We start from the raw sequence: 26,749 nt of genomic DNA, 5'->3' as shown, positions 1-26,749 counted from the left end.
TGAAGCCATATGACAAAATCAAGATCTCAATAAAGGTAAATACATAGGCAATTAGAAGAGCTATTATTACTGTAAGAATGGTTTGTAACTCTACCTTTTGTTATCTGCATGACTTAAGAGAAAAATACATTTTTAAAAAATTATTAGTCTAAAAGCTAATATTATTGTAACTTTGGTTATAACTCTAATTTTGTTTTCTACCTACTTTAAGAGACTAATGCATTTACAAGAATTAGTTTATGGTTTCGGGCACACAGCGTTCAAAAATGTAATTTTGTGACATCAACTACATGGGGGTGGGGACAGAGCTGTTATAGGAGCAGAGTTTTGTTTTTTTTTTTAATTTAGTAAAATACACATAACAAAATTTACCATCTTAACCATCTTTAAGTGTCCAGTTCAGTGGTATTAAATATATTCATAATGTGCTACCATTACCACCATCCATCCCCATAACACTTTCCTCCTGTAAAACTGAAACTCTGTACCCATTAAACAATAACTCCTCCCCTTAGTCCCTGGAAACTACCATTACACTTTGTTTTTATGATTTTTTTTCTTTTAAGTAATCTCTACACCCAACATGGGGCTCAAACTCAACCCTGAGATCAAGTCATATACTCCACTGACTGAGTCAGCCAGGCGCCCCGTTTTTATGATTTTTTACTAAGTACCTCATATAAATGGAATCATATAATACTTATTTTCTTGTGACTGTGATGTTGTGTTCAGGAACTGATCAATATAAGTCCTCACCCCAGAGAAGCTGGGCAAAAATAAAATAGCATGCAGACTTTACAAGCAGACTGGTTGCTCTCTGGACTGGTGAAGGCTTGCAATTCAAAACTCATGATTGCTAACCCATAAATGCCTAGATCTTTAAGCAACTTGGCAGAGATCTTTGATAATTCAGTCCCATTGGTGGGAGCTGTATCCAAAATGTACCTTCTCATATTGATTCTGTGCTTTCAAACTGTGAGCATATGTGTATGGTAAGGAAGTGGATGAGACATGTTGATCTGTGTATAACCAGGGAGTTCAAGGCTGACATGCACATCATGTTAAACACAAATCCAGCTAAAGCCAGCCCTGCATGATCTAATGCAAGAAAACAAGATAACAGGATATAACCCATGCAACTGTTCCTTAGATGAAAAGGGTAGATCCTCCTCAGTGGCTTTAACACATCAATCTACTTGGGAACTTGACGGGAAAGTACAAACTCAACAAAGGACTGAAGACATTTAGTGGTAATTATTCCTGTAGGCAGTTTGAAAATACATGATAATGGCAGCTCCCCACAGCCAAAATGGAATTTCTACTAAATAGAAACAAGATCAATTTAGGAAAATCTTCAAAATGTATCTTAATAACAACCTCTTTTTAAAAACTGTAATACTGCTTTTTTACTATCCTATGGCAATACAATTGAGGAAGGATACTGACAAACTAATTAGCATGAGAGAAAGGAGCATTAAAATTACTTAAAGAGCATTTATCTTTCCGTCCTTTTACATGCAAATTGCATCTGTGCTACTTTCCAAGTTCCACTGCATTAGAAATTGAAATGGCCTCCATTTTAGACCAGCAATACATATAATAGCTCTAACTTTTAGATTAAAGAACCCTGCCTTCTATTACTAGGGCATCAGTAAATTGGGCATTCTGCAGCAGCTTTTCCTAAGAAAACACGGGGTGGCTCTTTACTTCCTTTATCCACTCAAAAAGCTTCATTTAAAATTAATGGAAACAGTTGGGTGCCTGGATGTTTCAGTTGGTTAAGCATCCGACTCTTGATTTAGGCTCAGGTCATGTTCTCAGGATTGTGAGATCTAGCCCTGCATGGGGCTTTGCGCTCAGTGGGGAGTCTGCTTGAGATTCTCTCTCCCTCTCCTTCTGCCTCACTCGCTCTCAAATAAATAAATAAATCTTTAACAAATTTTTTTTAATAAAAAATTTTTTTAATAATAAAATTAATGGAAACAAGAAATTCAATTTGGCCTCCTGAGTTTAGGAAAGATTTCAAATTGGAGCCCTACAGGTCAAGTTTAATCTGTAGATGTGTTTTGTTCAGCGTACATAGTACTCTGACAATCAGGACTGCTCACATCAAATCAACATTTCCAGCTTCTGATAGGATAATTCTGAGTCCATAATCCTGCATGACAAAAAGTGACTGGAACTAACTATAGTTGTCTCTTTTGAAAAGTCCCCAGATGCCCCTATCCCTGATTCTCAAACACCTCACTAATTTTTTTTAAGATTTTATTTATTTATTTGAGAGAGAGAGAGCATGAGCAGAGGGAGCAGCAGAGAGAGAGGGACAAGCAGGCTCCCCACTGAGCAGGGAGCCCAATGCAGGATTTGATCCCAGGACCCTGAAATCATGACCCGAGCAAAAGGCAGACGCCTAAACAACTGAGCCACCCAGCTGCCCCTAAACACCTCACTAATTTACAGTAGTACCAGCTTCTATAGATAACTTGAGTGACCTTCAGTTTGGAGTTTAAGAAAAGAACATCAAGGAGAGATTGACACAGATTCCAAGACATGTAGGCTACCTGTAGATAACTGACAATAAGAAAGAAACAAAAGGAGATTGCTACATAAATAATAGTACCTTTATTCGGTATCTTTCAAGAATACAACAAATTATAACTACTAGCAAATTGACAACTTTATATGTTCAGTAGTGCTACGCTGGTCCAACTTTGTTAAAATGCTGTTTTTTTCCACCTGAAACTAAGATTACACTGTATGTTAACTAACTGGAATTTAAATAAAAACTTGAAGAAAAAAAATGTTTGGTTTTTTTCAGAGAAGGAATGGAAGAAAATTCCATGAAATGGAGAAAGTTAAAAAAAAATAACCAATGAGGCCTGACTTTGATTTTTAACTTAACTTATGCTTTAGCAGTCTAACAGAATTGAAGGCAACTAAAAAGTAACATTTTCATCTGTTAAGTTTAAAAAAGTGATTGAATATAATGGTTATTTCTTAACTAACCCAGGATATAGAAAAAGTCCTAAATGTTAAGAAAACTTTTCATTAGATTAAATTTTTGTTTCAGAAAACCTCTAAACCTTTCCAAATAGATGAAATTAATGGAAATTCATTTTGATAAATGATAAACGTGTAAGTACAAGTAAATCTTTCTGACGTCAGTCTGGAAAAAACATTTTTCCTCTCTTTCACTGGCATGGTAGAAAGAACACCTAATCAGAAATTTAGTTTATCATGACCTCTGCTATGTGATCTCAGCCATGGGAATGAATAGGTAGAGCACGGAGGATTTTTAGGACAGTGAAACTATTCTGATACCGTAATAGTGGATACTTGTCATTATAAATTTGTCCAAACCCATAGAATGTACAAGACCAGGATTTATAAGATAAGCCAAGCAACCCTAATATAAGCATGGACAGATAGCTCAATAAAGGTATGTCAACATATCAAATACTCCAAAGAAGGATAATTACATAAATACAAATGAATAGATATGTGGGATTTAGTAAGTATAAGCCAAGTAGAGGAATATGTATTTCTGGGACTAACATAGAAATAAGTTATCTTCTACGAAATTCCTCCATTATGTTATATACTTATATTACACACATATATCACTAATCCTCATGACAAACCTTTAGAGGAAGTATTACTGCCCACATTTTGCAAAGAGGAAGAGGTAAGACCAGAATTTGAATACAAGGCTGTCTGATTCCAAGTTCATATTCTCTCTGCTATAAAGTAAAAAATAGACACTCAAATTTAGTAGGGGAAAAGGTGACTTTTTACTCTGACTCCATCTAATAGCAGCTCATTGTTACCATGTTCCGTAATCAAGGCTGACATTCAGCTGGTATGGCATAAGGGCTGAAAGTTGTTATGATTATCTGTTCTGTTTGACTGGGGGTGCCCGTGACATATTTTTTTTTTAAGATTTTATTTATTTATTTGAGAGAGCGAGAATGAGAGAGAGAGAGAGTACATGAGAGGGGGGAGGGTTAGAGGGAGAAGCAGGCTCCTCGCTGAGCAGGGAGCCCGATGCGGGACTCGATCCAGGGACTCCAGGATCATGACCTGAGCCGAAGGCAGTCACTTAACCAACTGAGCCACCCAGGCGCCCGCCCGTGACATATTGATCACTAAATATTTTGAATATCCTACCTGACCATGACACAGAACTCTGAGTATTCCATCACATACTTATTCAGACATTTGAAATCATCCAAAACCACTTCTCACGACATATTTTCCATACCTACAGGCATCTCAGGTCTACTTCATGCAAAATTTGGCTGGTCTTCTCTCTAGGTAAGAACATGCTAAGATTCCTAACTTTTAGAGTAGAAGCCTAGCATTTGCCATTTACATATACCAAAGCAAGGGACACATCTTTAAATCAGTAGTATGAAATTACTAACTGTAGGATTTCACCAGTGAGTCCAACCTTGAAATTACATCCTGCCTTTCTTGTTAAAAATCAGTCTCAAAGCATTCGTTATCTGGGAAATTAGTCTGATAGGATACTGTTTACACCTTCCTCAGTTCTTGCTATAAAACTAGATCCCCAGAAACGAATATATCTAGACATTAGCTTATGCACTTAGATAGAAGTGCCTAAACTGAGTTTTATACAAAGTTATATTCTTGGATTTTATCAAGATTCAATATCAGAAATGACCATATGGAAAAAAGAAAGCAACAGTATAAATGTTTCAAGGACAAATCATCATAACAAAAACAGCATGATTTATTTCTGAGAGCTTCATACTTTAGATTTATTTATAAGTTAGTTATGCCAAAACCAGCTTGCCCAACCAATACACATAAAATGTTATATAAGCTCCCTCAACTGGTTAAGACCTAGAACTACCAAAAAACATGTTCCATTAAGTTGACTGTATCATCCTCTTCAGAAATTTCTGTTACTCCAGCCTGAGATCGAAGAATGGACATGATGTCGTGAGATAATTTGTCAAAGCCATTCTGTAAACATATATTTGCCATTTCTTGCCAGTTTTCTAATGAGAAAAATGGATCATTTATCATAAGATGTTCAACTATACCTGAGGAAAAAAATTATAATATTATAGTATGGCACTTATTCTTATTTGAAAACTCATACTTAGCAATTCTTCCAAAATAGAAAGGGATATCATTTCAACTATTAAAGTTACTATTAAACTTGATCCATATAAGTTTAATCTGGAGTGTTTCAGCCAGTTCATGGTAAGTAATCAAGTGTTAGTTTCTTCATCTCTTTCATTAACCTTTACATGTCTCACCTCAACCCTCTACTATCTCTCACATTCCCACACTTCTACTCATCTCCCATCTCCTTCTTGGTTGAAGGCTACATGGAAGGGGTCTCAAAAAATGCAGAATGAGGGCTCAGCCTTATTCAGAGTCTCTAAGGTACCACTAGACACTATCACATAACTGGGGGCCTACAGGTCTAGTTTTCATGATCCTTCAAATTCTTTTATAAATTCCCTAGTAGTGCTGATCCAAGGGCTTGAAAACCTCTTTGGCAAACCCTTCCTATCTCTGGATAGAGAGAGACCTCTTAATGATGGGACTTCAATAATAAATATTTTTCTAAAGGAAATAAAAGAATGATTTTATTAAAGAAAACTCATATTACTTACTTTTGAAAATCAATTATGGTGACCCTCTTTGGAATATATTTATTTAGGGAACTCATTTCTTATCTATTACCTGCATTACTGATGATACTTAATGAAAGAGGATCTCTTTTTAAAATATTGTCAGCACTGTTATTTTATTTCTACCATGATTATTATTTTTCTGTCAAATAAAATATTTTATTTGATATCTGTAATGATAATTTCAAAATTATCTTCCCAAATATGTTTTCATGTAATTTGCTATTCATTCTTTAACCCCATATAACAATTTAAAATCAAGCTATCTGCTCAAGTTCCTATATTAAATTAGAGAAAGGAAAGAAAAAAGTGAGATGTAATTAGTTATTCTTGATCCCACTCCAGAGTTACATTCAGAGTAAACATCATATGGAAGTGACATTTACCTATGTATTTGGTTTAAGAATAAAAATATAGAGAGATTATGTCTAAATAACATTTTAAATATATATAAAATTACTAAATATACACATTTGTTAAAATACATACAGTTTTTAGAGTAGTGTTCGCCAGTATAATTATTAAGATGTTCCCCTAAAGCTACATAAAGATTCTCTCTTTTTTGTAATTCCCTCAAGAAATACATACTATTGTCGACAGACTATTATTGACATGGTAATCTTTACATTTATAAACTCCCAAAGTCAATTCCTGCCAAGAAGGAACTCTTAGGAAAAATTAGTTAACTCAGACATAATAATCTTGAACCTTTCCCTAAATAACCCACTACTTTCTCTTCTATAACATTTTACTATACTTACCTTTCCCACCTTTACTTATTTCTTGAAGTAGCTTAATGCCAACTTTTTTCATATCTACAGAAAACAGATGAAGTATAGCAAGGCCAAAAGATAAAGATGGTGGTTTCCCGTTCCATTCTCTAGTGAGACACTGAATTAATTCAGTGTGAGGACATAACTTTATTAACTGCATCAGGTCATCTGAAAGCAAAAAATAAAAAAACTATGTCTCAACATCCTAATATGATACATCAGCTACAAACTGGGACCAGCTAATGTCTACACCTGCCAATCAACATTTCTTCTTCCAATCCTTCCAAAGTCCTCAATGAACTCAATAGTACTTTCTCCGATCAGGGAAAAAAAAAAAAATCAATGCTCAGCATAGCAAAAAAATGAAAGAAAACTACTTATAACACACACTACCTGAAAAACAAATTATCAAAGAACTGTGGTAGAATAGATAGGACTAGATTGGCAATCAGGAAACCTGAGCTCTAATCACAGTTCCATCAATCACTTATTCTTTTGGATCTCAGTTTATGCACCTTAAAAGTGCTAGAATTGGTAGCTCCAATTTCTAAAGTTCCATCTAATACTACATTATGTTTGTCTACATCTTGTTGCTCATATTTGGACCAGTTCCTAGTAAGTATAATTTCTTTCTTTCCGTGTCTTGCACAGAAAAAGGGTCTCAGTAATTTTTTTCCCTAAAAATATCAAGTATTTAGAAACTCAAAAATGAAGACTTTAAGAAGCTATCAGCCAGTTCAAGTAGCTAGAGGTGGAGTCATATGAAGTTGCCTGTATTTGACCATTTTTGACTCCAAAAAAAGCAAATTCATATGGTTTAATATACTAGCTAACTATTGAGTTCATCTAGTACTGCAATCATGATTCACATTCTTAAATTTATAAACTTTGTGTTAACTTACTAAAGTTTTTCAAGTAAAAATATTCTTCTTGGGTCACAACAGAGGTAGTTTTCAGAATAATTTCTGAGAGCCTTTCAAGAACTATCATAAATGTAATTCGCACTCTTGACAGGCACAAATTTCTGTACTGGGAACTTAAATCTATTAAATCACTGCATTTAATATTCAATATAAGTGAGATATTATTATTCTCATATTGAAAGTGAGGAAACAGGCTTAGAGAAGTTAATTTTCCCAAAATTATACACATGATATAAAGTAGAAGAGTTCATCTGACCCCCCCTCCGAGTCTATGACCTTCCAATCTATAGTAATGCTCCTCCAAAATAATAAATAAATGTGTGTGCATTGTATGTATGTATGTATACACACAGGCATGCACACACACACATAAATATACAGAGAGAAATGGTAAAAGAAGAAACAAGGAATAACAGAATATAATTCTATATCAATAAAGTCAAACAATTTTTTAAAAATTTCCCTAGAGAATAGGTAGAAGTTTATGATTTGGGTCACTTAAATTGGCCTCCACTAAGGTGAAGCTATTTTTATAGCACCCCCAGCCTCCAACATTTCATAACTCACACATCTTACTCTGCTTCATTCAATCAGGTATTCAAATCGCCTTCTCCCTGAATTGATTAATTAACCAATATTTACTCAAATATGTGCAAGATATGGTCTCTGACTGATTAGAAAGAATACAAATTCAAATCTCATGACCTTTCCCCTCTGCTTACCACACTTTGGAATCCATTTCGTTATTCCTTGGTTTGACATATTATTAATCATTTTTTTATCTCATGGATGTTCTGTTTTAATAAGATTATAAAGGCCTATATACCAAGTATGATACCTGTTTAACACAAATATCTAGAGCACTGGTTCTCAAAATATGGTCTAGGGTCTACAAAGTCAAAACTATTTTCATAAAAAATTTTTTATTGTTATTTGTTATTGTTATTTTAAATGAATAAATATTTTTAAATTTTCTGCTTTAATGTCTAATAGGATAAATATCAATAGACATAACCCATGTAAGTAAAAGCTCTTTGGGATGTTCAGTGCTTTTTAAAAGTGTAAAAGAGACCTGAGACCACAATGTTTGAAAGCCTCACATCCAGAATAACCCAATTTCCAGATAGGTATATTCACTTGTTTAATGATAATGGGAAGGTGAACAAACAAATCATTTCAGGCTTTATTCTAAAAATTACTAGGGGGAAAAATAATTTTTACTTTTATTTATTTTTATTTTTTTTTTAAAGATTTTATTTATTTATTTGAGAGAGAATGACACAGCGAGAGAGGGAACACAAGCAGGGGGAGTGGGAGAGGGAGAAGCAGGCTTCCCGCGGAGCAGGGAGCCCGATGTGGGGCTCGATCCCAGGACCCCGGGATCATGACCTGAGCTGAAGGCAGATGCTTAACGACTGAGCCACCCACCCCAGGTGCCCCTAATTTTTACTTTTAAAACAGATGCTCTTTTAGTCACACTTATGCTTTTGGAACAAATTTCTTAGAACTTTTCTATTTTTGTTTGGTTTTGGTTTGGGTTTTTAAATTTGTAAGTGTATAACTGATAGTCTAAATCTAAGAGAGAACGTTTTTTTCTGAAACCAGAAAGTATTAACAAGGGCGCCTGGGTGGCTCAGTTGGTTAAGCGACTGCCTTCGGCTCAGGTCATGATCCTGGAGTCCCAGGATCGAGTCCCGCATCGGGCTCCCTGCTCGGCAGGGAGTCTGCTTCTCCCTCTCCCGCTCCCCCCTCTTGTGCTCTTTCTCTCTCTCACTCTCTCTCTCAAATAAATAAATAAAATCTTTAAAAAAAAAAAAAAAAAAAAAAAGAAAGTATTAACAAAATGAATCTGTCCCCCAAGGCCAATATGATACCATGGAAAGCTGTGGTTGTTTCTCATTAAAAAGTAAAATAAGGAAAGTAATTTTCAAACACTGTTTCCATTTTGTAAGCTTAATTTTTCTCGTTATTATTTTCATCTTATGATGTGCTAAATAAATTCTGAGGAAAAACATCAAGGTTCTAATTACATAAGAGTGTTATTACTTTGTAAATTATTACAATATATATCTAATTATTTTAGATTGTAATGCACTACTAGAAGAACAGAACAATATAATAGTGAGTCAATCATGTTTCTATGCACTTATGCAAGGCAAATTTTGCAAGCAAAACAGAAACTTAACATTTCAGTCAATAAAAATTCTGAGTGTAATTAAACCTATATTCCTTCCATGTCTAAACTGACTAAAATAATCTCTTATCTATGGAAAAATAATACTTAAAACAGAAACTGAATCTGTACACTTAGATAATAAAAATAAAATATATAATCCATTCAACAAATATTGAGTAGTACCTACTATACCAGATTCTGTTCTATTGCTATGTGTGTAGGTAAATTACTTATCTCTTTGAGCCTTAGCTTCCCTGTGGAAACACAGTTTTTTTTAATCTATAAAATAGGGATAATAACAAAACCTACTTTATAGTTAACATAAGGATTAAGTAAGATCATGCATGTAAAAAGCCAAACTATAGTATCAAGTGTGCTGTTATATAACAAAGAAATTAATAACTTTAAAAACTAGATTCTAAGGAAAATTCAAGTTACTGTTTGAAAATGATCAGATTCAACAGACATCAATGATCCTCTTTCCTGGAAAAATATGCCCTAAAAGTGCTATGTTTTATTCCATTTGCAACTTCTTAGAATTGGGGTACAAAGCCTGCAAATCAGAATTGAGAAATAGGCCTAGGATGTGGGAGATGTCAGGATGCCTATATATTTAGGTTACTGATGAACTAGGCTCAAAATAAGAGATCAGCTCATTCAACTAAGGTTATCCTAAGGTTGACAGTGCTCTCAGATCATTGCCCAACTGCAACCTAGGTGTTTCAAAGTTTTGAAATGAACATTATTTTACTAATTCTTCATTTCTAATGCTTATATCATAGTCTAGAACATTTATGTAACAAATAAGTTCAGCTATTTAAAAAATAAATCCTTTAAGTAGCATGGTCTAAAATATCTGCAAAATAAACTATGTACTTCAGAGGGAGACAAGCAGTGACACCCAAACATCCACCTTCTCCAAGGCTGTGAGGCCCTCCGCCCCAGGACAGCCCCAGGCTCAGTCCCCAGTGCCTTTGCCAGACATGCGAGACAAACAAGATCTCCTCAGGAACAACTGGCCTTAAGGCAAAGACGACCCTGATAGGGCTGGCCACAGCTACCCAGGACCCTCAATCAGCACCACGGACTTGACGAACTTCACTCTCTTGTTTCACTGTTCCCTCTGTGCAAGCCTTGGCTCATTTCCCTCTCTGGGCCTCAGTATCTCAACTTGTATGATGGGCCTAACAGTGCCTACCTGATGGAACTGTTGTGCGGATTGGCCGGAAGGACATGAGGATACCCTACCCAGAGTCTGGCACAAAGTAGGTACCCAATAAAAGTTAGATAGGTTTTACTAAAAACAAACAGACAAACCTACATATCAGTATATATAGAAAAGACTTTATAATGTAAATCCAAAATATTGCCTACTATCATGGGTGATCTTACAATTAAAGTCTAGAATTCAAATGTATACAATTAAGTAGACTGTTTCACTCACCATAAGTAAAGTCCTTGAATTGCTGTATGTATTCCATGGCCGCATGAATCTGACCCTGTTTACATAGGCAAAGAAGAGCTTTCTTATGCAGGCCACAGTCACTGTAGATCATCTGAGCTAAAGCCAGGCACTTGGCCTTGTTGTAAGTATCCTGTTCCCCATAATCACAAATCACATCCCCCAACTCTTCAGAAAATGTGAGCCTAGAGCAAGCAGATCAATAGGTATACTTTAGAGAGTTCTTGATGAGTGGATAAGAATAAAATATTTGAAAATTCAGCACAGGAGAACTGGATTTTCTATGGTCTATAAGAATTCCAAGTTAACAGGCAATTGATGTAGAAGAAATCAAACATATCTAAGATTTAACAACAACAAGAACAAAAACAATCAGCATGTATTCTTATGGGGGAAGACATTTTAGCAAAACTGAGCTCAAGTTTTTAAAAAATCTACAAACACGGTTAAAACTCTCCTAAAAAGACTGGTGGGATTTAAAATGACAAGGTAAACAAAAATTCTCTTATAATTGGGGATCTCAATGTTCTCAGCAGTTATCTAGATTCTAAACCCTATTGAATATAAGAATTCATTAAATGTTGGTTAACGACAGTGACAACAAATTTTAGCTCAGTATTAGTAACAGGTCTTGCAAGTGTTTGCAAGAAACGTGTGACACCAGTGTTATTTTTTTAAATTGATATAGATATATACAAAACAACAGGGGGGACAAAGGATATAAGATGTCCCTACTAGGAGACACTGAAGAAGTAGTTCTTTTGAGACGGCTCACTTGAATAGGTTTCACTTGTCGTCACATTTTATTTTTTTATTTTTTTACTTGTCATCACATTTTAATGCGCCATCTTCAAACAAAATTGAAGCGAACCATCTGCACTAGCACATTACCTCCACCTAGAAATGATCAGTATAGCCAAAACACATTTGGGTGTGATTAAAGATATTACTTCTAATCATTGGTTGTACGGAAATTTTACTTTAGTTATATTTTTAATAGCTACAGAATACCGGTGCCTATATACATGTAACAAAATGCCAATAACATTAAAATGAAATCCAGAAACCCCTCCAAAATGTCTGTTTACTGAAAATTCAGGAAATAAAGCCTACCGTGTTTATTGGGGTGGCCAGAGAGAGGTGGGTCTAAAATCAAAAGGCAGCTTCTGATTATAAATCAATTATTTACTAAGGAATTACCTGACTTCTACATTTTAGTACCAAAATACAGGTGTGGTAGCTACAGTCACAATGTTTCCTAAGGCTGAACAAGTAATTATTTCAGTCTTTATAGTGACTGTATTCCCAAAGCAAGATGATAATACCAGTATTTTAGTTATTACTTCTCTTATTAATACCATAGTTGTATTTTTTAAGAAGTCACCACCATTATGTTGTTCCACCTGAAAGGCCAGAGCTGAGGACTGAGGTTGCTGTGTCTCTGTTTGTCACTTTCCAAAAGGATGATGAGGAAAGAAGAATATGATGAAAAAGAAAATTTTTTAAAAATAAATAAATAAAAAATAAAAAAATTATCGAAAGGGAGGAAATGGGTCAAGCCCCAAAAGAATGGAATTGACCCTGAAGGAAAAAAGGGGAAAGACAAACAGGGATTCTAACCCTGGGGGAAAGGGACATAATCAAGCACCCTGCACCTGGCTGGGAAATGAGCCTGGGTACCTCTGCCCACATTCCGCCCCCCCCCAATCACCTCATCCTACCTTCTTTCTGTTTCCCAAAAGTCTCCTTCTTGGTTCTCCCACCCCTACTTCCAATTCTAAGAAGACTCTTTCAGGGACTTCTGAAAGTGGATCTCCAGCCTGACTCTGGAGAATACAAATGACTAATAAATAAAAGAAAATATGCTTAACTCCACTAGTAAACTAAGGCATATTTGATTATAAACCAGATTGTAGACTTTTAAGTCAAAATAAAGGCAATATATAATCACTAAATCTATGCATACTTACTTACTGTTATTTTGAAGGGTTCAGTTTGTAAAGTTAATATGTCAGAGGATATTTTTCCTCTTCTAGGAGCAGTGTCTGCAATTTAGAGACCTAATGCTAGTAAAGCATCATTTCTTAAGTTTAGGCTTTATGTGTCAAGTGATCAGACTTTTCCTCAGGTAAGAATGGCTAAGAGAGCCAAGATTAGTCTATAACCCAGGCTGTTTTAGGGCTGGCTCTGTACAGGGCTTCAGGGAAAGAACTGTAGAACTTTTTAAGGTAGCCATGTGGTAGAGGCCAGGTCATCGGAGTCAGAGACCAGAGGACAGAGGCTAAGAATAAAGAATGTGAATTACCTTCAGTATTCTGTTAGACCATCTCAGGATCCTTAAAAGTGGTGGTATTGTCCAAATTTATGCAGTCAAGGAATTTCATAAGAATTTAAATTCTTACAACTAAGAAGTAGAATCAGCCAAGAACCATCAGTATATGTAGGGAAATTAATCTTGTCTGAAGTGTCTCTGCATTGATAGCAGGTGTTAATGAACATGCACTTTCTAATGGTGTTCTCACATCTGAACCATTTCCAGGGCTCCCTGACAAGTACATTTTGTGGAGCATGTAGAAGGTGTGACCAGGCAGAAAAAGAAAGAGGCAAAGCAGGGAGAGCAGGGTGTATGTATGAAGAAGTTTCCTAAAACATAATTAACTATTATGTGAACAATAAGTGAAGCTAACAAGAGGGGTGGGAAAGAGATACTCTGCACTGGTAAACAATAGTGCCATCAATCCAGGACCGTCTGGGACTATCTCTCTGGGACGAGAGCATCGCGCAGGGGAAATGGTGAATTTGGAACGGGCAGCAGTAGGCAGTAGTACGCAAACTGACTACTCTATAATATGTATCCTCTGTCCCTATACATCCTGAGCCAAGAAAGCATAGCCCTTAGGCTGCAAAATAAGCAGGCCATGGCAACAAGACAGATGACGGGCAGGCCTTTCCTCACTCTGCCTTCCAATACTCAGAGCCCAACCTATGTCCGCATAGACCCAGCAAGAACAGCTTGATCTTCGTAAGCAGGCACACACTGTTTTAGTCCTCTTTACTGGACCAGTGACTCTTCCCCAGCTGACTGTTAACAGCTCCCAGTTTCTCCTTCCCCAAAGAATTGCCCTCAGCTGACTGGAGCTGCCTCATCCAGAAAATCATGCCTATCTTTCAACACCCAGTAGTCTAGAGCAGATGACTGACTAATAAAGAATACAAAAGGCCAGTCCTATGATTCAAAAAGAAACAACTCTGGTACAGTTTACGCTCCATAGTCCTCTCCCTGTAATGCTAGCTAACACTAGACTTTACCTGAGTTCACATTCCTGCTTGGCAGTTTGCCCTTCTCCATCCCATCTCACTTCTTCCCTTACAATATTTCTCGAGGAGGAGTCTATCAGTAAATGACATGCACTCAGGTGCAACTACCATGCTCTCTTTAAGGGAAAAGGGAAACTGAGTGCCAAACATATTCCTCTCTTCCATGTTATGTAACAACAACCGTACCTTCTCATGATAATCAAAGTCGACCAGGATTCACAGAACCTCAAGTTGCAGGAGTGGAAAGCACAGACTCCCTGTGATGGTTAATTGAATGTGTCATCCTGACTGGCTCATAGAGCGCCCAGATATTTAGTCAAATATTATTCTGGGAGTCCATGAGGATGTACTTGAAAGAGAGTGGATCGGTAGACTGAATAAAGCAGATTGTTGTGACTGTGGATGGCTCTCATCTAATCAGTTGAAGGCCTGAATGGTACAAAAAGGCTGCCCTCTTCCAAATAAGGGGGAACTCCTCCTGCTTGACTGCTTAGCTGGGACATCAGTCTTTTCCTACCTTTGGACTCAAACAGAAACATTGGCTTTTCTCGAGTCTTGAGCAGCCTAAAACTCACACCATTGAGGGCTCTCTTGCTTGCTGGTCTCTAGCTTGCTGAGTGCAGATCTTGGGACTTACCAGCCTCCATAATCACATGAGCCAATTTCTTTCTTTATATATATGTATATACATATATACATGTACACACATACACACACATAATTTGATATATGGAAATATATATATATTTATATTATATACATTAAAATAATATATTAAATATATTATTGATTCTGTTTCTCTGGAGAAGCCTAATTAATATACTCCCCATGTGGGCTACTAGGAATGATAGCTGAGCAGAGCCACTCTTTTATCTCCCAGACCCAAGTATTCTACCTACTGGGGATACACCATGTAATTGTCACTGGTTTAAAGAGTGCATTTCATCCTGAAGGATGTTACTCCATCTTCAAAGGATGGAGTGACAAGGTGGCATCACCTGGACACAACCAGAACCATCCATGAGCCAAGTTTGGGTTTTTTCTTCCTTGTCTCATGGTCTTAGGTCACCCCACCCGTGCATGAGGCCATAGGTGTGACATTACTGTGGAAGTAGTGTCAGTCAGTTGGTGGTAGTTTACATGGGGTCTGGGCCACCTATTTCTGAAGCTAACCTGTATTCTCTGGATCTGCTTGAGCCTGATCTTGATTGTACCTGATTTTAGATGGACTCTCTGAGCCCACCTGACCTCATGACTTGGTGAGCCTGTCAGAATCCAGTTCATGATAAGCAGGTCTCTAGTTTAACAGTCATTGGTGTTCCCTGGATAGACACTCCAACTTTAACAAGATCCAGTAGGTGTTTTTTAATAGTATATAGTTGTTTGTTACAGGTGGCAGATAATCTACTGGGATAGCTCTTGGTAGTCCCAAGCCAAATGAAAACTGTTAATGGGTATCAATAATCATGGTTTGATAAAGGCATGGCAACCACAGTCATCCTACCAGACAAGCCATCAAGACCAACAGTAGTGTAAGAGTGAGAAGAATATAAAATGGATACAGAAGAAAGATGAGTAATAATTAATATGGAAGAATCTCAAAATAACTATAAGTGACAAAGCCAGACCAAGAAGAAAAAATAATATATAATTCCATTTTTATAAAATTCTAGAAAACGAAACCTCATCTATTATGACAGGAAGTAGATCAGTGGTTACCTGGAGATGGAATGGGTGTTGAATGAGGTTGATTATCTCAGCTGTGGTAATGATTTCATGGGTATATACATATGTTAAAACTTGTCAAACTGTACACTACAAATATGTGTGGTTTATTATATGTCAATTATATCTCCACAATGCTGTTTTCCAAAAATTCATCAAATTGTACATTTGAAATATGTCTCGATTATTGTATGTAAATTATATCTCAATAAAGTTGTAAAAAACAAGTAACAGCCTTAGGATCCATTGTCATGACAAAGGCTGTAGTACATCCCACTAACCCTCCTCTTACAAGATTCCCCCAGAATTATACCCACAAAATCCTGGACTAGATGGAGTGAAATTAAGGTGAGAAGCAAATACATTAGGTGTTGTGCAAACGGTTGACTATAGTAGATGCTGTTTTAATGTCCTGCCCAGATCCTCCTTCCCCAGCTGCTCTGGGTATTGGCTGCCAATGGCTTACAGGTCCCCTTCTTCTACAGCCAATTGCCCTTCGCTGGTGGGAGCCACCATGCCTAGGAAGTTATGCCCCATCCAGGCAGCCCATATCCATAATAGAGTCTAACAGAGAGGTGCAAAAGGCTGGCCTCTTGCCTCAAGGGGGACAGCTCTGTGGTGTGGTTTATGCTCCAGAGCCTCTATAAATAAGACCAAGGTTAGAACTTGCCTGAGATTACATCCTTTCTTGGCTTCCCAAACACACACACATTCTTCTCTATTCTGCTTCACTCACTCCCGTATATGGTTTTCTTGAGAAGCCCTCCCTCTATCAATCATGTACACTCAAATTCCTGTCGGAGGCTTTGGTTCTAGGGAATCTAACCTAAGGGGGCTCTAGTACAAATCTGCCAATCTGTATTGAAACCTAACTCCAAGAAGCCATCTCCTGTCTATCCTTAATGGTTTGTATGTTCTAAATGTTACCTTGGTCCACATCCATCCTGCTTATAAGTTTTCTCCTAGATTTATTCTTTACATGTACCCATAACTTATCTGGATCCAGGTTCCTGCCTTATCCCTCTGAGTAGCAATGATACTGATTAATCCTTTTCTACCCTTACCAATCAACTTCTATCCACCATTAAGTGGTCATGAATCATCCATGAACTGCCATTACTCAACTCCTGATCTGGGCTCATTGTGACTAGGCCCCATTACTGCATGAATGCTTAGTAAATCTTTTTGACCAATTAACTGCAATAGAGACTGGAGATAAATGTTCAAATAATGTACTAATAAAAAACTATTGAAATCTTGAGAATAAACAACTTTATTAACCAACTATCAAAATTAAGTTAAAAGCTTTACTTTGCTTACCTTTCCTGGGTGACCCAATTGATAACTAAATCTAAACGTTTTTCAGATAATCCACATTTGATTCCTTCCAGGGTTAGTTCTGCATCAATAGGACGTCTACATGCATGACTTGTGCTAAAGATGGTCTCAAAAAATAAGAGTAATGGAAAAGGCTTGCCTCTAATCTTTCCAACAGCTATAGAGAGAAGAAAAGTTTTTGAGTTGAACACTTTAAGTAAATAATAGTTTGCTTTTTCTTACTTCATACTATTTTCTTTCTTTTTTTAAGTTTTATTTATTTATTTGACAGAGAGAGCTCAAGTAGGCAGAGCAGTAGATAGAGGGAGAGGGAGAAGCAGGTTTCCCACTGAGCAGGGTGCCCAATGTGGGGCTTGATCCCAGGACCCTGGGATCATGACCTGAGCTGAAGGCAGAGGCTTAACCAACTGAGCCACCCAGGCGCCCCCATATTATTTTCATCTCTGTATCTTCAAAAATTTCAATCCAGGGGTGCCTGGGTGGCTCAGTCAGTTAAGCGGCTGCCTACGGCTCAGGTCATGATCCCAGGGTCCTGGGATCAAGCCCCGCATTGGGCTCCCTGTTCAGCGGAGAGCCTGCTTCTCCCTCTCCCTCTGCCTGCCACTCTGCTTACTTGTGCTATCTCTGTTAAATAAATAAAAATCTTTAAAAATTAAAAAAAAATTAAAAAAATTTCAATCTAAAATTACATACTTATAATTTTTAAGTATAATTTTATGGATTAAACATTACATTTTGGATAATGACTAAATATTACATGTTATGTGAAAACAGAGGCAGAGACTGGAGTGATATGTCTACAAGCCAAAGAATGCCAGAAATTGCTGACAGCTACCCAGAAGCTAGGAGAGAAAGATGGAATGTAATTTCCCTCAGAGCCTTCACGTGGAAATTTTAAAAGCTGAAAGAATATACCACCAGCAGACCTGCACTATAAAAAATGTTAAAGGTAGTCTTTCAAACAGAAGGAAAATAATACCAGATGGAAATATGAATCTACATGAAGAAATGAAGACCAGAAATGGAATATGCTATGAATATAAGTATTTAGAAGTACATTGTTTTTATATAATACATCAAGCGGTATAAAATCACCTGAGGGTAGAATGTGATAAGTTAAAGATATAATCTACAAACCCTAAAGCAACAACCAAAATAAGACAACAAAGAATTATAGCTCATAATCAGCAAAGGAGAAAAGTAGAATCATGAAAAAATTCACCTAATCCAAAAGAAGGCAGAAAAAGAGGGGGGAAATGGTAAAAAGAAGAGGTAAGAAAAGTAGAAAACAAAACTCAATCATGTCAATAATCACATTAAATGTAAGTGATCTAAAAACTCCAATTGAAAGGCAAAGATTGTCAGAGTGTATAAAAAAGAATGTCAAATAAATAAAATCTTAAAAAAAAAAGTAGAATACAAGTATATGTTGCCTAGAAGACACTGACTTTATTTTTTTATTTTTTAATTTCAAGTTTTTATTTAAATTCTAGTTAGTTAACATATATGGTAAAATTGGTTTCAGGTATAGAATTTAGTGATTAATCACATATAATAACACCCAGTGCTCATCACAACAAGTGTCCTCCTTAATACCCATCACCCATTTAGCCCATCCCCCCTGCCTACCTCCCCTCCATCAACCCCCAGTTTGTTCTCTATAGTTAAGAGTCTCTTATGGTTTGCTTCCCTTTCTTGTTTTTTTTTTTTTTCCCCTTTCCCCTATGTTTATCTGTTTTGTTTCTTAAATTCCACATGAGTGAAATCACATGGTATTTGTCTTTCTGACTGACTTATTTCACTTAGCATAATATACTCTAGCTCCACCCATGTCATTGCAAATAGCAAGATTTCATTCTTTTTGATGGTTGAGTAATATTCCATTGTGTGTGTGTGTGTGTGTGTGTGTGTGTGTAGATACATAGATATAGATATACATATACATCTATATATACACACATATATAGATAGATGTAGATATTTTCTTTATCCATTCATCAGTTGATGGACACTTGGGCTCTTTCCATAGTTCAGCTATTGTTGATAATGTTGCTATAAACATCAGACATGGGGTGCATGTAAAAGACAATGACTTTAAATACAAAGACACAAATAGATCAAAAGTAAGAATACGGGAAAAGATATACAATGCTAATACTAATAAAAAGAAAAATGGAGTCACGCTTCTAATTTCAAAGCTTACTACAAAGCTATGGTAATCAAAATTGTATGATACTGACATAGGATGGATATCTAGAGAAATATAATAGAATTAAGAGTCCAGAAATAAACTCTAAACATTTATAGTCAATTAATTTTTGACAAAGGGGCCAAAACAATTCACTGGATAAAGAACAGTCTTTTCAACAAATGGTGACGGGATAACTACATATCTACATGCAAAAGAATGAATCTGGATCACTATCTTACACCCCACACAAAAATTAACTCAAAGTAGATCACAGACCTATGTACAAAACTCTCAGAAAAAAACACAGGATCTTAAGTTAGGCAAAGACTTCTTAGATACAATATCAAAAGCACAGCTATAAAAGAAAAGATGGGTAAATTAGTCTTCAACAAAATTAAAACTTTTGTGCTTTAAAAACCACCATCAAGGGGCCCTTGGGTGGCTCAGTCAGTTAAGTGTCCAACTCTTGATCTTGGCTCAGGTCTTGATCTCATGGTCATGAGTTCAAGCCCTGCACTGGGCTCCATGTTGGGCATGGAGCCTCCTTAAAAAAAAAAACAAAACAAAAACCAAAAACCAAAAACCCACCTTCAAGAAAGTGAAAAGAGGGGCACCTGGCTGACTAAGTTGGAAGAACATGTGACTCTTGATCTTGGGATTATGAGTTTGAGCCCCACCTTGGATGTATAGATTACTAAAAAAAAAAAGAAAAGAAAAGAAAGAAAGAAAGAAAAAAAAGAAAGAAAGTGAAAAGAAAATGCACAGATTAAAAGAAAATATTTGCACATCATCTGTCTGATACGAGACTTTTATCCAGGATATAAAAAGAACTCTCACAACTCAATAAAAAAAACACAAATAACATAATTTTAAAATGGGCAAACAATAAACATTTCTCCAAAGATATACAAATGGCCAATAGGCACATGAAAAGATGCTCAACACTGTTAGTCATTAGGGATACACAAATGAAAACCACAATGAGAGAACACTTAGCTTGATGAGCACTGAGTAATATATAGAATTGTTGAATCACTATATTGTACACCTGAAATTAATATATAACACTGTATGTTAACTATAGTGGAATTAAAATTTTTAAAAAATAATAAACAAATCAATTGATCCACAATGAGATTACCACCTCACATGGATTAGAAAGGCTACAACAAAAAGACAGACATTAACAAGGGCTGGTAAGGATGTGAGGAAATTGGAATCCTCATATATTGCTGGTGGGAATGAAAAATAGTGCAAACAGTTTAGCAGTTCCTCAAAGTGTTAACACAGAGTTACCATATAACCCAGCAATTCCACTCCTAGGGATCTACCCAAAAGAAATAAAAACGTATGTCCACATAAAAACTTGTACACAACTGTCCACAGCTGCAATATTCATAACAGCCAAAAAGTAAAAACAACCCAAATTACTAACAACTGACAAATGGATGAACAAAATGCATTATACATCCATATGATGGAATATTCATGTTACAGCATGAATGAACCTCAAAAAGATCATGCTAAGTAAAAGAAGTCAGTCACAAAAAAACACTTATTATATGATCCCATTTATATGAAAAGTCCAGAATAAGCAAATCTATACAGATAGCAAGTAGATTAGTGGTTACCCAGGGTCTAGAGAGGGAGCAGGGGGTAGAGAATGAGGAATTAATGGGTACTAAGTTTATTTCTGGAATGATGAAGATGTTCTAAAATTAAGTTACGGAAATGGTTATACAACTCTGTAATTATAGTAAAATTAATATAAAAATTGTGGAATTTTCCCCAGGAAAGCAATAAATTATATTAATAGGCTAAAGGACAAAAACCACAGAGTCATCTCAATAAATGCAGAAAAAGTATTTGACAAATCTAACATTCATCCCTGATAAAATTCTCACCAACTATGGAGGGCAATTTCATCAACCTCATAAAGGGCATCTATGAAAAATCTACAGTTAATATCATTCTTAATGATGAAAAATAAGGTCAAAAACAAGGCAATAATATCTGCTCTCATCACTTCTATTCAACACTGTAATGGAAGATCTAGCCACTGCAATAAGGCTTGGAAAGGAAGAAGTGGAACCCTTTTTTAGCAGATGACATGATTAGCTATGTAGAAATTCTAGGAATACACAATAAAAGTATTAGAACTAATAAACAAGTTTAAAGAGGTCACAGAATACAAGATCCATATATAATAGTTAATTATATTTCTATATATTACCAACAAATAATTTTGGAAATCAAAATAAAAATTATAATAATATAAATATAAAATATTTAAAAATAAATCTGACAAAAGATGTACAAGACCTAAACACAGATTAAAAATCATTTAATTCTCTTTGCTCTGTGTCCCTTATGAAACTATAAATGCTCTGTGGTAGAAACCTCTTCTGTCATCATTCTTTAGGCTTTGGCTACTTTTATATATACCAATTTAAATCTCAGACTTACAAAAGTTAACAGTTTAACACTCAAAATGTACAGTGTCATTACTCATGATGTATGTATACAGGGTAACATGACCTGATAGTCAGTTATCCAATTATAAATAATTATTGGAATGGCTTCTTGACTTTGAGTCCACTAAATAAAAGCTACAAGAATATACTCTGCATTACATCCACTAGGATAGAATACTGAAAATTGTGCATGCAAAAATATGAAATGGGCCATTTACACACAATTCACAGTCAAACAATCTCTATAAATATATATGTTCATATGCATTATGTATATGGCAACAAATTTTTCATGTTCAAATAAATGTAAAAGAACATTTTTTTTCAAACTGTTGAATTTAAAGGGTTTTTTGAGGAAAAATTAATGAAAAACAGGCTGTATATATTTGACATCAAAAATCTCCACTTAGAATGAAAATAATAAGAAAAATTATCTGTATCTGTAAGCTCCACTGAGTATATCCCTCCTTTATTTATACCTCTCTATTTATTTCTGAGCTTCTCATCCTTTAAAAATACAGTCAAGTTTTAAAATAAAAGGACTTTTTTTTATTCTATTCAACAATTAAGTATCATCTGTCTAATATTGCTGAATTTCTCAGTATAAGATCCACATACCTAGAAAAGTAATAAAAGTTGGCTGTTTTCCAATTTTGCTGGTAATTATACCTATTTAAGCATTCCTTAATTGCAAGCTTTGACTTTTATTAAAACTTGTAATCCATACTTTAAGCAGATCCAGTCAAGGGGAGAAGAAAAAAAAACCATAGGGATATACTAATATCACTTTTAACTTCACCAATTTCAGAACACATCCAAAGGAAGAGTTCCTGGATATTTGTAAGATGTCTGAAAATTTTTAAGTAAAATACTAAATTTTTCAATGTTAAAAAAAAGACCTGAAAACTGAAAACTACAAAACACTGCTGAAAGAAATTTTTGAAGATCCAAATAAATGTAGAAATATACCATGTTTATGGGTTCATTGGGCCAAATATCCAATATTGTTCAGTGTCTATTCTCCTAAAATTTATCTATAGATTTAATGCAATCCCCAGCAGAATTTTTTATAGAAATTTACAATCCGATTCTAAAATTTTAAACAGAAATATGAAAGATTCAAAATAGCCAAATTAAATTTGATAAAGAAAAACAGAGTTTAAAGTCTAACACTCTGATTTCAACACTTGCTATAAAGCAACAATAATCCAGACAGTGTAGTATTAGCATCAAGATAAACAAATAGATCAGTGAAACAGATTAGACCTGAAAGTATAAGGACAACTGATTTTCAACAAAGGCAATTATGTGTAGAAAGTCCTTTTAGTAAATTATCATGGAACAATTGGATAGTTACCGGCAAAAAAAATGCCTTAACCCATACCTCACGCCACATAGCAAAATTAACTCAAACTGAATCATAGACCTAACTGTAAACTTAAAACTATAAAATTCTTGGGGCACCTGGGTGGCTCAGTTGGTTAAGCGACTGCCTTCGGCTCAGGTCATGATCCTGGAGTCCCGGGATCGAGTCCCGCATCAGGCTCCCTGCTCGGCGGGGAGTCTGCTTCTCCCTCTGACCCTCCTCCCTCTTGTGCTCTCTGTCTCTCATTCTCTCTCTCGCAAATAAATAAATAAAATCTTAAAAAAAAAAAACTATAAAATTCTTACCAAAAAATAATAATCATAATCATAGGAGTTAAAAATCTGCAGATTAGACACAGATTTCTTATGTATAACATTAAAGTCATGATCCATAAAAGAAAAAAAAATTCACAAATTGGACTTCAACAAAATTTAAAAATTCTCCTAGAAAGATACTTCAAAGAGTATGAATGAACAGACAGGCCACAGACCAGGAGAAAATATTTTTAAATCATATATCTGATAAAGGATTTGTGTTCATACCACAGAATACTACTCAACAATAAAAAAGAATGAACTATTGATAGATGCAACACATGGATGAACTGCAAAATAATGATACTGAGTGCAAGAAGTCAGTCAAAAAAGATTACTTACTATGTAATTCCATTTATGTAAAATTCTAGGAAATGCAAACTAATCTACAGTGACTGCAAGCAGACTAGCAGTTACCTCTGAGAGGAAGCTGTGGGAGAGATGGAGATGGGAGGGGTGAGGAGGAGTCAGAGAGAAGGATCACTGAGGGCAATGAAGGAACTTTTGGGTGATACAAATGTCAAAACTTACCAAATTGAGTAAATACATACACTGCGTTGCATGTGTGTCAACTTACAACAACAAAGCTTTTTTAAAAGGAAGTGGAGCAAATTTGACAAAACGTTAACATTTACTAAATCTTGACAGTGAGTATATGGTTGTTGTACGTTTCTCCACACTTTTCTGTATACTTGAAATATTTCCTCATTTAATGTAGAAAACCTAATCAAATTCCTCAATGTGACAGCTAAAGAAACTGAGTAAACAGCAGAGATAGGGCTGGAGCCTAGATCTTTAGTCTCCTACTTCAGTACTCTTTCCATTCTATCAGGGGAAAAAAGTACAATTTGCATACATACATGAGGTTCAGAGAAAAATGCTTACCCTTAAATTTATTCACTGTCCCAATGTTTTGAAGAATTCTTCTAGGACTGTTTGCTGCAAAACAAGCTGCCTTTTCATATTCACCAAGTGACATTAAGTCATTGAACCTACAGCCATTCCATTTCATTATGCATTATAATAGTACACATAAAAAAGAAAACTGATTAGAAATGTCTAAAACAGACTAAACACAGTAATATAGAAAAACTATATCTAGAGTCATTCACTAAGATGTTTTTTTACTCTTTCTGTAATATTCTGTCATTTTTTGTATCCTCAGAATAAAACTCTGACCTGACAGAAGACTTTGAACCTTACCCTGTACTTTATTCCTATAGTACTTACTGCAAGACATAGAAAATGGAAAGAACTTGAACTGAATTCACAATAAGCTCAGATTTTTTTCTCTCATATCGTCTGCAGATGAAAAGGGATATCAGGGGAAAGAAGAGCAATCTGCTTAGAGATTCAGCCTAGGGGAAATAGTAATCGAAACACCAAGAACGCGGAATTGGAGATCAAGAGGTGTCCTTGGTATTCAGAAGCCTATGTTACTCTGCCAGGCATCAAACTCCTGATTAATTATGAGAGTAACACAAGTAGAAAAAATAATAGTTCAGTTAACTTAAGCCTCTACGCCTCTTCCTAGGGCAAAATGTCTTCAAACCAGCCCTTACCCCACAATTAATAAAACTATGGCAAACAGGATTTACAGTGTTGCAAATGAATTTGAAACCCTAGAGGAGAAAAACACCAAAATAATACTAATAAGCAAAATACATAAAACTTTTAATTTCAACAAGGGTTTTGCTCCCATATCTAACACTGATAAACGTGGGGATGCCTACAGTGTAAGGAAATAGCACAGGCTTTGGTGCTGCCCCAAAATGACCTTTGCCCCTCTTTGTACCATATCAGTAAGACAATCCACAATTAAAAATTGTTTAACATATGACTAGGAATATTACATATGCTCCTTACATATTGGACTCATAGCCTATAAATTAATCTCTTAAAGAATAGTCTGAGGTCTCTGTAAGCCTCTATTATACACTACATATAGTAACTTAAACATTAGGAAGAAATGATGAGAAAAAAATGACTGAATTAGTTAGGATAATCTGACTCAAGAAGGCCTTCTCAAAAACATTTCATAACATCAGGCTAATGGCTAGGAAATGCAAATATATATATAAATAAAACTTAAATCAATACTGTGAGCCACCTATATCCTCTGAAAAATCTCCTAGACTACCCATCTAATATTTTTCACACAAAGAATCTATTTTTTTAAAATTCTAGTTTATTTTCCAATTTGTTTGCTAGAGTAAAATTGTAAAAATACAAAATCTAGAGACTGTAGCTCATCAAGATGCTAAATAAATGCTAAACATTTATAAATATTAAATATTTACTTAATATTTAAATAAAAAATAAATGTGGTAACATTTTAACAAGGAAAATCAAGGCTTTTAAAATATTTGCCTTTCAATGTAGCAAAGCAAAATTTCAGCTTCTTTTGCCTTGCCTGGATCGTCTTCAAGCAGTTCTTCAACAATGCCTTCGTCACCTATAATTACTGAAAGCACCACAGGATATTTAAGATTATCAATCAATAGAAAATAATAAATATATATATGTTTAATTAATCAGCAACTTAATGCTATGGTTTCTAACAGCACCAACCTCTTCCTAAACTGAGTGGCCTCCCTGTTCATGTCTCCCGTATTTTCAGGTACATCTTTAGGTATTCTCTCTTTGGCTTACCACATCTACTATTTACCAATTATCTGTTAGCTGTTGAAGGAAGAAACTCATCGGGTAACAGAGACATTACAAAAGTAAGAACATTTTTTATTTCTTTAAGCTCAGCCTAGGAAAATTCTCACTCTTTAGCTTTCTGGGGGGAAAACGATGTTTTCCATTATTTGTGTTAATTAAAAAATATAGATAAATTACCAGGTAAACTTTTAGTTTTCTGAATTTGCTCCACAAAGTCTTCAAATGAGCTGCTCATATCAGATTTTACCCATGAAGTAAGTGCATCTGAAATAATCTGCAGTCTTTGATGACTACAAAGAAAAAAAAAATCAGTATACTGAACCTAAAATCAAATACTGGAGTAATAGAATAAA

The 26,749-nt window shown here is 35.3% G+C and overlaps 1 protein-coding gene across 4 annotated transcripts in view; it reads right to left on the bottom strand.

Moving 5' to 3' along the window:
- Positions 1-4,820: 4,820 nt before the first annotated feature.
- Positions 4,821-26,749, bottom strand: part of CLHC1 (clathrin heavy chain linker domain containing 1) — a 30,874-nt gene continuing 8,945 nt past the window's right edge. For 2 of the 4 annotated variants that reach the window (XM_021701231.1, XM_044918813.1), the window contains 7 exons: positions 26,574-26,686; positions 26,100-26,184; positions 24,615-24,721; positions 17,367-17,541; positions 10,986-11,188; positions 6,431-6,610; positions 4,821-5,069 (listed from right to left, as the gene is read on the bottom strand). In XM_021701231.1, the coding sequence (XP_021556906.1) occupies positions 4,873-5,069; positions 6,431-6,610; positions 10,986-11,188; positions 17,367-17,541; positions 24,615-24,721; positions 26,100-26,184; positions 26,574-26,686 (1,060 nt within the window). In that variant the 3' untranslated portion in view covers positions 4,821-4,872. The remainder of the gene's footprint in view (positions 5,070-6,430; positions 6,611-10,985; positions 11,189-17,366; positions 17,542-24,614; positions 24,722-26,099; positions 26,185-26,573; positions 26,687-26,749) is intronic. The other 2 variants (XM_044918812.1, XM_044918814.1) reach the window with 1 other exon arrangement.

The sequence above is a fragment of the Neomonachus schauinslandi genome, chromosome 10 (assembly GCF_002201575.2).
Source record: "Neomonachus schauinslandi chromosome 10, ASM220157v2, whole genome shotgun sequence".
Taxonomy (NCBI): Eukaryota; Metazoa; Chordata; class Mammalia; order Carnivora; family Phocidae; genus Neomonachus; species Neomonachus schauinslandi.
This window is presented reverse-complemented; position numbering and strand designations above follow the sequence as displayed.